This window comes from Heterodontus francisci, chromosome 34 (assembly GCF_036365525.1).
Source record: "Heterodontus francisci isolate sHetFra1 chromosome 34, sHetFra1.hap1, whole genome shotgun sequence".
Lineage (NCBI taxonomy): Eukaryota > Metazoa > Chordata > Chondrichthyes > Heterodontiformes > Heterodontidae > Heterodontus > Heterodontus francisci.
The window spans coordinates 7,558,006-7,572,156 of NC_090404.1; the positions used below are offsets into that span (position 1 = coordinate 7,558,006).

Sequence of the window (14,151 nt, forward strand, 5' to 3'; positions counted from 1 at the left end):
CCAGAAACTCCTTTGAATGCAGTATCCATCTATCCAGTAACTCCTTGTAATGCAGTGTCCATCTATCCAGAAACTTCTTGGAATGCAGTGTTCATCTATCCGGAAACCCCTTGTAATGCAGTATCCATCTATCCAGAAACTCCTTGTAATGCAGTATCCATCTATCCAGAAACTATTTTTAATGCAGTGTTCATCTATCCAGAAACGATTTTTAATGCAGTGTCCATCTATCCAGAAACTCCTAGTAATGCAGTATCCATCTATCCAGAAACTATTTTTAATGCAGTGTCCATCTATCCAGAAACTCCTTGTAATGCAGTATCCATCTATCCAGAAACTCCTTGTAATGCAGTATCCATCTATCCAGAAACTCCTTGTAACGCAGTATCCATCTATCCAGAAACTCCTTGTAATGCAGTATCCATCTATCCAGAAACTCCTTGTAATGCAGTATCCATCTATCCAGAAACTCCTTGTAATGCAGTGTCCATCTATCCAGAAACTCCTTGTAATGCAGTGTCCATCTATCCAGAAACTCCTTGTAATGCAGTGTCCATCTATCCAGAAACTCCTTGTAATGCAGTGTCCATCTATCCAGAAACTCCTTGTAATGCAGTGTCCATCTATCCAGAAACTCCTTGTAATGCAGTGTCCATCTATCCAGAAACTCCTTGTTATGCAGTATCCATCTATCCAGAAACTCCTTGTAATGCAGTGTCCATCTATCCAGAAACTCCTTGTATCCCAGTATCCATCTATCCAGAAACTCCTTGTAATGAAGTGTCCATCTATCCAGAAACTCCTTTTAATGCAGTGTACATCTATCCAGAAAGTCCTTGTAATGGAGTGTCCATCTATCCAGAAACTCTTTGTATCCCAGTATCCATCTATCCAGAAACTCCTTGTAATGAAGTGTCCATCTATCCAGAAACTCCTTTTAATGCAGTGTCCATCTATCCAGAAACTCCTTGTAATGCAGTGTCCATCTATCCAGAAACTCCTTGTATCCCAGTATCCATCTATCCAGAAACTCCTTGTAATGAAGTGTCCATCTATCCAGATACTGCTTTTAATGCAGTGTACATCTATCCAGAAACTCCTTGTATCCCAGTATCCATATATCCAGAAACTCCTTTTAATGCAGTGTCCATCTATCCAGAAACTCCTTGTATCACAGTATCCATCTATCCAGAAACTCCTTGTAATGCAGTATCCATCTATCCGGAAACTCCTTGTAATGAAGTGTCCATCTCTCCAGAAACTCCTTTTAATGCAGTGTCCATCTATCCAGAAACTCCTTGTAATGCAGTGTCCATCTATCCAGAAACTCCTTGTATCCCAGTATCCATCTATCCAGAAACTCCTTGTAATGAAGTGTCCATCTATCCAGATCCTGCTTTTAATGCAGTGTACATCTATCCAGAAACTCCTTGTATCCCAGTATCCATATATCCAGAAACTCCTTTTAATGCAGTGTCCATCTATCCAGAAACTCCTTGTATCACAGTATCCATCTATCCAGAAACTCCTTGTATCCCAGTATCCATATATCCAGAAACTCCTTTTAATGCAGTATCCATCTATCCAGAAACTCCTTTTAATGCAGTATCCATCTATCCAGAAACTCCTTGTAATGCAGTATCCATCTATCCGGAAACTCCTTGTAATGCAGTATCCATCTATCCGGAAACTCCTTGCAATGCAGTATCCATCTATCCAGAAACTCCTTGTAATGCAGTATCCATCTATCCAGAAACTCCTTGTAATGCAGTATCCATCTATCCAGAAACTCCTTGTAATGCAGTGTCCATCTATCCAGAAACTCCTTGTATCCCAGTATCCATCTATCCAGAAACTCTTTTTAATGCAGTGTCCATCTATCCAGAAACTCCTCTTAATGCAGTGTCCATCTGTCCAGAAACTCCTTGTATCCCAGTATCCATCTAACCAGAAACTCCTTTTAATGCAGTATCCATCTATCCAGAAACTCCTTTTAATGCAGTGTCCATCTATCCAGAAACTCCTTTTAATGCAGTATCCATCTATCCAGAAACTCCTTGTAATGCAGTATCCATCTATCCAGAAACTCCTTTTAATGCAGTATCCATCTATCCAGAAACTCCTTTTAATGCAGTGTCCATCTATCCAGAAACTCCTCTTAATGCAGTATCCATCTATCCAGAAACTCCTTGTATCCCAGTATCCATCTATCCAGAAACTCCTTTTAATGCAGTGTCCATCTATCCAGAAACTCCTTGTAATGCAGTATCCATCTATCCAGAAACTCCTTGTAACGCAGTATCCATCTGTCCAGAAACTCCTTGTAATGCAGTATCCATCTATCCAGAAACTCCTTGTAATGCAGTATCCATCTATCCAGAAGCTCCTTGTAATGCAGTATCCATCTATCCAGAAACTCCTTGTAATGCAGTATCCATCTATCCAGAAACTCCTTGTAATGCAGTATCCATCTATCCAGAAACTTCTTGTAATGCAGTGTCCATCTATCCAGAAACTCCTTGTAATGCAGTGTCCATCTATCCAGAAACTCCTTGTAATGCAGTATCCATCTATCCAGAAACTCCTTGTAATGCAGTGTCCATCTATCCAGAAACTCCTTGTAATGCAGTATCCATCTATCCAGAAACTCCTTGTAATGCAGTGTCCATCTATCCAGAAACTCCTTGTATCCCAGTATCCATCTATCCAGAAACTCCTTTTAATGAAGTGTCCATCTATCCAGAAACTCCTTGTAACACAGTGTTCATCTATCCAGAAACTCCTTGATTGAATTCCTCAGGTCTGGCTTTGGCCAGTCTCCGAATTGTAACCAAACTGCTTCATTTTGTTTTGAATAATTATGCACTCAACCTCCTTGTTACCCGAGATTTCTCGGCCAATAACAAGTTATGGAAAAAGCACAATGTACGGCTGCTAAGACCTGGAAGACTGAATTCAATGTCTTCATCCCCCATAACGCATTTCACTCCCTTACCACTGACTCCCTCTCCTCTCTGGCCATTCCCCTGATGCAAGCCAGGCCAACCAAACCTTGGCTTCTCGTTTCAATCTTAGCCGTACTCAAAACCGCAATACCTATCCATTATTCTGACCACCTCCTTTTAACATCACAACATTACCTGCCTCAGCCTCTCTGCTGTGGAAACAATTTTACATGCTTATGTCACCTCCAAACTTAATTAATGCCCTTCTCGCTGACTTCACATCTTTCCTAACCTATAAGCATAAACATTTCCAAGGCTCTGCTGTACATATCCAGTTCCACATTAATTCAATACATTCTTCCTAATGCACCGACTTTTCACCTTCAACTGAATAACTTTCAAAATCACTGCCCTCCCCTATAAATCTCCCCGTGCCTCGACAAGGTTGTCTCTAGAATATACTGCAGTTCCCGCACTTACTCCAGAAGTTTTCATTGCTCTGACTCCAGCCTTTCTGGATCTCTGTTTCTTTGTCCAAGCAATGATAGTAAAGTCTTCACACCGTTCAACTGATTCCTTGTACTCCATTTCTAAACCTCTCCATCACGTTCTACACATCATTTTGATTGCAAGTTGACTACTTCGCCCTTTTGTATATCCGGCCCATACTCTCTTCCTGCTGGCTTGGCATTCATTTCCTTTACACATATTTGCAAAGCGTCTTCAGCTATTTAATATTAATGGAATTACATGAATGCAAATCGTGGCTGTACTTACTGGGATGTCTTATCAATCCTTCTGATATTTTAGTTTCCTTTATGCGTTGCAATTCAGCTTCAAGTATCTACAGGTGACATGTACAACAAAATGGAGTGAAGGCTTTTTTCCACAATGACAACGGTGGCAGGAATTATTAGACACTCCGATCAGATTATTGGTCTGTCCTTGTGATAGTGCCACAAAATCGAATTAAATTGAATTCTGCAGTGAAATAATTATCTGTACATTGCTTGTCTCTATAATTCATAGTGTCCACCCACTAGAATAAGCTGAATAACCAGGCTTAAGCCATTATCTGTATATAATTGATCTCTGCATGTCATAGCATCTACCTACTAGAATAGGCTGAATTACCAGCTTAAATAGCTATTTATCTGTCTGTGACTAGTCTACATTATTCATAGTGCCCACCTACTAGAATAGACTGAATCACCACGGTAAGTCATCATCTGTCCGTGACTGGTCTTTACACGCCAAACAGCCTGTCTACTAGAATAGACTGAATTAGCAGAGTAATTAGTTAGTTATCTATGGCTGGTCTACATCACTCATAGCATCCACCTACGAGAACAGAGTGAACCAGTAGGGTAAGTTATCACTTGATTGGTCCACACATATCATAGCTCCTACCTACTAGGACAGACTCTGAATTATAAACATAATGGACTATTTGTACACCAGTGATCTCAAAAGGTCATAGCCTACCAGTAAGGATTCCGTATCAGTAGGGCAAGCCACTATTTGCACATGTTTTATCGATGTGGGCCTGTTTTCTTGTTCAAAGTGAAAGATTTCTTCCAACAATGCAAGACTGGCTTCCTTTCTTGGGAATTGCAGCACTTTTTCACCACCAATCGCAGGAAAAGTAATGGATGTGTATTTTGAACGCTGGCAAGCTTCGAGGCATTGTCTTACAGCTTTCCTAAACAGCTGGAGTGAAATAACATTGTTAAATGATGATATGGTAAATCGATAGGTCAGCATACAGATAGACAGATAGATAGATAGATAGATAGATAGATAGATAGATAGATAGATAGGTAGACAGATGGCTAGACAGACAGAGAGTCAGACATATGCATACATGTATACCTGAACACACATATGCAGAAGGAACAATTTTGTTGCTTGGATTACAGAACAGTTGAATATGATATTTTTACGACCAGGTAAGAAAGGGGTCTAGGGGTTCCTTCTCAGCCTGTGCTTGGTTTCACCAGAACAGGGTTTAATTTTAAGAACACGGTGTTTTAGCTCCCCCTCAGTGTATCCTTGTTCACTGCTTTCCAATTGTAAGGCAAAGAAATCAATCCGACAGGTTTTCTTAGATTTAAACAAGAAAGGTGGAAGTTTATTAATCTTAAACTCTAATCCAGTTAACAACTACAAATACGTGACACGACCAGGCTCACATGCATACGCGATAAACACATGCAGATAGAAACAGAAAAAGTAGGAAGAATAAAGGGGGAAAGTTTGAGGCAATAGCTGGGTGTATTTACAGTCCTTTGAGTTCAATGTGGAGTCTTTGGTTGCCGGTAAGTCTTGCTGTTCATTGGGGTCCAGTGCATGCTTTAACTTGTTTCAGTGGAGGAGTCTTTTCTCTCTTGAGGTTTAAGTGTGATGGAATACTCTCCACTTGCCTGGATGGGTGCAGCTCCAACAACACTCAAGAAGCTCGACACCATCCAGGACAAAGCAGACCGCTTGATTGGCACACCATCTACAAACATTCACTCCCTCCACCACCGACGCACAGTGGCAGCAGTGTGTACCATCTACAAGATGCACTGCAGCAATGCACCAAGGCTCCTTAGTCAGCACCTTCCAAACCCGCGACCTCTACCAACTAGAAGGACAAGGGCAGCAAATACATGGGAACACCACCACCTGCAAGTTGCCTCCAAGTCACACACCATCCTGACTTGGAACTATATCGCCGTTCCTTCACTGTCGCTGGGTCAAGATCCTGGAACTCCCTTCCTAACAACACTGTGGGTCTACCTATCCCAAATGAACTGCAGCAGTTCAAGAAGGCAGCTCACCACCACCTTCTCAAGGGCAATTAGGGATGGGCAATAAATGCTGGCATAGCCAGTGACGCCCGCATCCTATGAATGAATTAAAAAAAAACGACTTCAGTGGGTCTGGTAGTTTGTGAGAAAGCGAGAGAGAGAGCCAGCCAGGAGAAAGGCTCTCTTGTTTCAGGTTCAGTTGCAATCTGCAGTCTGTCTTCAAACTGTCCCGTGTCTTGTTCAAAAAGCTTGGTCCAGCAGGTTAGTCATGCGACCAGCTGGTTTAACCACTCCTATGTTTGTGGATTCTCCATCTTAGCAGACACTGGAATGTAAGCTTTCTTAAACCTTCAATGCCTGGTGATCAAAATCCATTTGGGGTAATTGCACCAGGGATCAGTTGCTTTGTCTCTCCCAAGAACCGTCTCTTAGTATGAAAATGTCCTCCAGCCAAATGTCTGGTGATCTCTTTAAACAAGTAATTTCTTCACTCCAGCAACAGTTTAAAATTAAAGTTCATGTGACGAAATTAATATGCCTCATTCTTGGCGGGTTGGGGTCTTCGTGAGAATGGATGTCAGTGCTGGATTGATTTAATAGTCAGTATTTATATTTAATATGAATTGAGCAACGGGGAGCACGCTATCGAAATTTGATGAGGACACAAATATATGTGAATTTCCAACAAGTGAAGAAGACTGTGAAGACCTTCAGGATGGTATTGACATGTTACTGGGACGGGAAGACAGAATGTAGATGTAAGTGAATTGAGTTATGAGGTAATACATTTCAGGGTGACAAATTGTAAAACAAAAATGAGTGTAGAAGCTCAATGCCGATGGTTGTGTGGTGACTGATGACTACAGCAAGACCTGGAGTTTCAGTTCCCTAAACGTTAGAAGGTTCCCTTGCAGATACTTAAATGCATGAGAGGTCACTGGCAGGTTCAGTTTGATAAATAGGGGCTCGGAGTACAAGGGCAAAATGTTGATGGAAAATTGGAAATTGCAGTGGTTCACCCACCATTAGGTGGGTAGAGTCGGTACAAGTATTATTTTTGATCATCAAAGAATCTACAAATAGACATAAAAGCAAAATACTGCGGATGCTGGAAATCTGAAATAAAAACAAGAAATGCTGGAACCACTCAGCAGGTCTGGCAGCATCTGTGAAAAGAGAAGCAGAGTAAATAGACATGTTGGGCTAGGCATTATTGGGGTGGAGGGTGTGCAAATTGGTGGCAGTCCCGTTTACGATGTTTGCAGCCATGCCACCACAATTATGCGGCGGGCGGCCATTGTGCATAATGACGGCGGCTGTCCCCCCCCAATCACGCGGCGGGGCGGCATTGGTGACGTTCACGGTGTCACCTGATGTTGAAGCAGGTGCTGGTGCCATCTTTAAAAGGCTGCCTACCCTGCACTTACTCTCCTGGCATTGTATAGCAGCTTACTGCAGCAACACTTCAGTCGTTTGCCATAATTTTGCACATCAGCAAACATCCCCCTGGGCATCTTTCTCACCATGTCAGAGGTCAGAGCAAGGGTGGCCCCACGGTTCAGTGATGCCGCCCTGCTGATTCTCCTCCGGGCTGAAAGGGAAAGGTGGCAGATCTTCTTCCCCAGCGATGGTCTTCCCAGCTGATCAAGCAAGCCTGGATGGGGATTGCACAGGAGGTTAGTAGCTGTGAGGTCACCCATTGTAACTGGTTGCAGTGTAGGAAGAGGGTCAATGATCTCCTACGCTCAGCCAAGGTAAGTCACATGTTCCACATAGCTTGCTGCAATCTGCTTGCCCACAACGGTAAAGACGCACGGTTGACACAGCCTTTCCAATAATAGGAAGATCTCATTGAAACATATAAGATTCTAAAAGGGCTGGATGGGGTAGGCACAGAGATTATTTCCGCTGGTCTGGGAATCTAAAACAGGGGGGCACAGTCTCAGGATAACAGCGCCTATCATTTAGGACTGAGATGATGAGAAATTGCTTTACTCAAAGGGTTGTGAATCTTTGGAATTCGCTATCCCAGATGGTTGTGGATGCGCCATCGTTGAATACATTTATGGCTGGGATAGATGGATTTTTGTTCTCTCAGGGAATCAAGGAATATGTGGAGTGGGTGGGAAAGTGGAGTTGAATCCTAAGATCAGCCATGGCGGTTTTGAATGGCAGAGCAGGCTCGATTGGCCATATGGTCTACTTCTCCTGTTTCTTGTATTCTTGTGTTCTTGTGTCATAGTATAATGACAGCAAATGACTGACTGCATAAGTGAGACCAGTCTCCCTCGTTTCTATTTTAGCCCAATTGAGACCCATGAGAGATAGAGTCAGTCTGAGAGCAGCGACATCCCCCAGGTGTAGAAGAGGGGCCCATGTTAGCATTGACATTATGTAAAGATATTTGGAACTTAACAATAATGGTATCTTTGATCTTTCAGGAGAAGAGGGCCCACAACAGCAGAGAGGCGGCCATGACCGTGATGGGGTACCTGGGCTGCAACCTCTGTCTCAGGCCAAAGAGGAGGCACTCGAGTTAGCCGGGATCCAAGAAGCAAGAACCATATTGGACATCGAGATCGGGGTTCCAGGTGAAGAGAGTGATTATTGACAAACACAATGAATCAAAATTATATTTTATAGAGAAACGCAATGCTGTCATCATTGCTACATGTGTACCATAACATCTAAATATCTGTTCTTTACATTGTGTTTTGTAGGGCAGTGCTCACAAATGCTTAGAGACAATGAGGAAACATCAACAATCTAAGGACAAGCAACACTTAGGGGATGCACTGGCCCATGATACTCCTGCACCTTCCACCAGTGCAGATACTCTCACCTCGGTGGGTATCTGATTGACATTAGATTCAGGGTCACAAGCTGGTGACAGCACGACACATGCACGAGTAGTTGGCTGAGGCTGAGACAGCTGAAGCCTCTGACAGTCAGAGGACTTTGGGTGTCCAGGCCCATGCTGAGCCCCAGGCTGATGATGAGCCTCTGTTGTCGGAAGCACAGGGCATGCACAGGTTGCAGGGAGAGGTAAGGCAAAATCTGGTGGAGCTGCCAGTGGCCATGCGCAGCCTTGAGTGGATGATAGAGGAATCCATCCATGCCATGGCTGCTGCCAGATCCCAGAAAGGTTGGCGACCCTGATGGAGAGCCACATTCCATGGATGCGCAATGACCTTCAAACACTCGCCTTGGCCATGACTTCAATTCAGCAGTGGTAGGGCGAGAGAAGGACCAGGAGCATGGAGAGTGTTCCTGCTCCTGGTCCTTCTCTGGAGAGCAGGGAGGTTCCAACAGGTCTTGAGAGGGAGGTGGACATGCTGCACTCCACAGCTGGGGTCTCCCCTCAGGGCAATTCGAGTGTGGATATCGGCTCCTCAGCCCCTCCACCAGTAAGACAGCTCCAGCAGCCATGACACCTGAGGACAGCCCTGTACCAGTGCAGGAAACCTTCAGGCAGCCGGGACCGTCCAGGCCTCAGGCACCCAGAGGACGGCCGCCGAAGTCATCTCAGGCCAAGGGGTGTCATGATCAGCAGCTGTCTCCAGTCCAGCTGCCAGCGCAGAGGCAACACTATGAAGGAGCATCTGCAAATCTATTTAAAAAGACACCTTGATACATGTGGGTATTCATGAGTGAGACAGACATGTCATGTTTACTAGTTTAGTTTAGTTTAGAGATACAGCACTGAAACAGGCCCTACGGCCCACCGAGTCTGTGCCGACCATCAACCACCCATTTTATACTAATCCTACACTAATTCCATATTCCTACCACATTCCCACTATATTTCCCTATACTAGGGGCAATTTATAATGGCCAATTAACCTATCAACCTGCAAGTCTTTTGGCATGTGGGAGGAAACCGGAGCACCCGGAGGAAACCCACGCAGACACAGGGAGAACTTGCAAACTCCACACAGGCAGTACCCAGAATTGAACCCGGGTCGCTGGAGCTGTGAGGCTGTGGTGCTAACCACTGCGCCACTGTGCCGCCCTCTTAAATGTAGTTTCCTGCCAATCATCAGCCTTTATTGTCTGAAAGTTACATTCCACCATGGAGTGATTATGTGTCTTTCAATTCCATCATAAGCCTTACAGTCTTGCCAATGTGACCACTGACATCATTAACATGCCAATATACATGATGTTTAATTGCATGAATGATGTCGCATGGGAAATGGCTCAACTTCTTTGCTGCCATTCATGCTGGAGAGACAGATTATATTTATATTTAGTTATATGCATACAGCACCTTTAAAATAATAAAATGTTTCATGGTGCTTCACAGGAGCATTATAAAACACCGAGCCACGTAAGGAATTATTAGGTCAGATTCCTAAAGCTTGGTCAAAGAGGTAGGTTTTTAAAGGAGTGTCTTAAAGCAGAAAATGAGGTGGAGAGGCAGAGAGGTGTAGGGAAGGTATTTCAGAGCTTGGGGCCGAGGCAACTGAAGGCACGGCCACAAAAGGTGAAGCAATTATAATCAGGGATGCACAAGAGGACAGAATTAGTGGAGCATAGATATCTTGGAGGGTTATGGGGCTGGAGGAGATTACAAAGATAGGGAGGGGTGAGGCCATGGAGGGATTTGAAAACAAGGATGAGAATTTTAAAATCAAGATGTTGCTTTAGCAGGACCCAATGTAGGTCAATGAACACAGGGGTGATAGTGAAACGGGTCTTGGTGTGAGTTAAGACATGAGCAGCAGAGTCTTGGATGACCTCAGGTTTACGGAGAGCAGATGTGGGAGACCAGCCAGGAATGCATTGGAATAGTCAAGTCTAGAGGTAACAAAGGCATGAATGAGGGTTTCAGCAGCAGATGAGTTGAGACGGGTGAAGTAAGGCAAGGTTACAGGGATGGAAATAGTCTTAGTCATAGCACGAATGTGAGGTTCGATGCTCATCTCAGAGTCAAATGTGACACCAAGGTTGTGAACAAATTGGTTTAATCTCAGACAGTTGCCAGGGAGAGGAATGGAGTCAGTAGCTAGGGAACGGAGTTTGGAGCAGGGACTGAAAACAATGGCTTCAGTCTTCCCAATATTTAACTGTAGGAAATTGTTAGGGAGGTGGCGGCGTAGTGTACAAAATTGTGAGAGGCCTCTATAGTGTAGACAGGAAGGACCTGCTTCCCCTTGCAGAGAAGTCAATTACCAGAGGGCACAGATTTAAGGTGATTGGTAGAAGGATTAGAAGGGACATGAGGGAAAGCTTTTTCACCCAGAGGGTGGTGGGTGTCTGGAATTCACTGCCAGGAATGGTGGTGGAGGCAGAAACCCTCAATTCTTTTAAAAGGTACCTGGACATGCACCTGAAATGTTGTAACCGGCAAGGTTATGGACCAGGTGCTGGAAGGTGGGATTAAATTGAGCAGCTAGTTTTTTTTTTCCCGGCCGGCACGGACACGACAGACTGACACCTTCTGGTGTCATAATTTTTATATGATAGTGGTAATGTCACTTGACTAGTAATCCAGAGGCCCTGGCTATTGCTCTGGGCACATGGGTTCAAATCCCACCATGTCAGATGGTGAAATTTGAATTCAATTAATAAAAAACTGGGATTAAAAGCTAGTCGAATAGGGATCATGAAACCATTGCCAATTGTTGTAAAAAAAACCATCTGGTTCACTAATGTCCTTTCAGGAAGGAAATCTGTCGTCCTTACCTGGTCTGGCCAACATGTGACTCCAGATCCACAGTATTGTTGTTGACTCTTAAATGCATTCTGAAACGGCCAAGCAAGCCATTCAGTTCGAGGGCAATTAGGGATGGGCAATAAATGTTGGCCTAGACAAGGACCCCACATCCCATGAACAAATTAAAAAAGACGCAAGTTATTGTTGTTTAAACTCATCAATCTGCTGTTTTAAGATGCTCAGAGACATTGCAGCCGATCTACTCATCCAAATCTGTCCGTCAATGCAGGTCATAAATTACCTGATCAGAACGTCCTGGGAATTCAGGATATTCTGCGCACACCACCAGGTACACACATCTACATTCCAATTCACTGTGAGCATTGACATGGACCTTTGCAATCTCTCCGGGATGTTTTGATCTGTTCCCAATGTAAGTCCCAAACACAAAATTCAATTTTTCTTCAGCTTTGTCCAGAACTGCTTTTGAGGCATCTGTTGAAGTGGGATTCATATCGGAAGTAACAGGGATGACCAGAACATCGGTCTGAATGCAAATGAAAGATAAAGTTTGAGAGCAACGTGTAGATATCACATTGCTAGATTCAATATACAGAACATTAGATTTACCCTGGACAACTGCGTACATCAATGGAGAAAGTGAAGGATCATAAGAAATAGGAGCAGGAGTCGGCCATTCAGCCGCTCGGGCCTGCTCTGCCATTCAATATGATCATGGCTGATCTGATCGTGGCCTTGACTCCACTGTCCTGCCTGCCCCCATAACCTTCGACTCTGTTGTAGATCCAAAATATGTCTAACTCAACCCTGAATATATTCAAGGACTCCACTGCTGTCCGGGGTAGAGAATTTCGAACATTAACGACCCTCTGAGAGACGAAATTCCTCCACATCTCCATCCTTAAATGGGAGACCCCTTATTTTGAAACTGTTCCCCCTAGTTCTAGATTCCCCCACAAGGGGAACATCCTGTCAGCATCTACCCTGTCAAGCTCCCTCAGAACCTTGTATGTTTCAATAAGATTACCGCTCATTCTTCTAAACTCCAATGAGTATAGGCCCAACCTTCTCAACCTTTCCTCATAAGACTAACTGGTCATCCCAGGAATCAGCCTAGTGTACCTTCTCTGAACTGCTTCCAATGCAAGTATGTCCCTCCTTAAGTAAGGAGAGCAATACTGTACACAAAGTGCAGTCTCACTAAAGCCCTGTACAGTTGTAGCAAGACTTCTCTACTTTTATACGTCATCTCCATTTCAATAAAGGTTAACATTTCATTTACCTTCCTGATTACTTACTGTACCTACATGTTGATGTTTTGTGATTCATGTAAGAGCACTCTGACCACTCTGTGTTGCAGAATTCTGCAGCCTCACTCCATTTAAATAATATTCTGCTTTTCTATTCTTCCCCCCAAAGTGGACTACCTCACATTTTCCCACATTATACTTTATCTGCCATTTTTTTGCCCACTCACTCAACCGATCGATATCCCTTTGTAGACAGTTTGTGTCCTCCTCACAATTTGCTTTCCCACCTATCTTTGTATCATCAGCAAATTTGTCGACAATACACTCGGTCCCTTTATCCAAGTCATTAATCTCGATCGTAAATAGTTGAGGTCCCCACACTGATCCCTGTGGCACTCCCTAGTTACAGTTTGCCAACCTGAAAATGGCCGATTTATCCCGACTCTCTGTTTCTCTAGTTCCGATGAAGGGTCACTGACCCAAAACGTTAACTCTGCTTCTCTTTCCACAGATGCTGCCAGACCTGCTGAGTGGTTCCAGCATTTCTTGTTTTTATCTCTGTTTCTCTATCCATGCTAATATATTAACCCCAACATCATGAGCTCTCATTTTGTATACTAACCTTTGATGCAGCACCTTAACGAATGCAGTTTTGAAATCCAAATACACTGCATCTATTGATTCCCCTTTATTCACCCTGCTTGTTACATCCTCAAAGAACTGTAATAAATTTGTCAAACATGGTTTCCCTTTCTTAAAACCATGTTGACTCTGCCTGATTGCATTATGATTTTCTAAATGTCCTGCTACTACTTCCTTAATGATGGATTCTAGCGTTTTCCCAATGGCAGATGTTACATGAACTGGCCTATAGTTTCCTGCTTTCTGTCACCGCCTTTCTTGAATAGAGGTGTTACATTTGCTGTTTCCCAATCCGCTGGGACCTTTCTAGAATCTAGGAACTTTTGGAAGATTCAAACCAATGCATCCATTATCTTTGCAGCCACTTTCTTTAACACCCTAGGATGCAGGTCATCAGGTCCAAGAGACTTGTCAGCCTTTAGTTCCATTAGTTTCCTAGTACTTTTCTCTGTTGACAGTGATTGTTTTAAGTTCCTCCCTCACTTTTGCCTCTTGATTTTCTGCTATTCTTGGGATGCTTTTTGTGAAGATAGATACAAAATACTTGTTCAAAGTCGCTTCCATTTCCTTTTCCCCCCATTATTAACACCCCAGTCTCATCCTCTAAGGGACTGACACTTACTGTAGCTACTCTCTTCCTTTTTATGGACTTGTAGAAGCAATGACATGAACCGCCTGAAACAGGACATAGATAGGCTAGCAGGATGGGCAGGGAAGTGACAGATGGAATTTAATACTGACAAGTATGAGGTGATGCATTTTGGCAGAAGGGATATGATGAGGCAATATAAAGTTAATGGTGCAGTTCTAAAGAGTGCAGGAACAGAGGGGCCTGGGGG

The 14,151-nt window shown here is 43.6% G+C and overlaps 1 protein-coding gene across 6 annotated transcripts in view; it reads right to left on the minus strand.

Moving 5' to 3' along the window:
* LOC137348994 (protein mono-ADP-ribosyltransferase PARP14-like) overlaps positions 1-14,151 on the minus strand; it is a 78,842-nt gene that overhangs the window by 38,127 nt on the left and 26,564 nt on the right. For all 6 annotated transcript variants that reach the window (XM_068014244.1, XM_068014243.1, XM_068014240.1 and 3 more), the window contains 3 exons: positions 11,701-11,946; positions 4,431-4,655; positions 3,723-3,789 (listed from right to left, as the gene is read on the minus strand). In XM_068014244.1, coding sequence (XP_067870345.1) covers positions 3,723-3,789; positions 4,431-4,655; positions 11,701-11,946 — 538 coding nt within the window. The remainder of the gene's footprint in view (positions 1-3,722; positions 3,790-4,430; positions 4,656-11,700; positions 11,947-14,151) is intronic.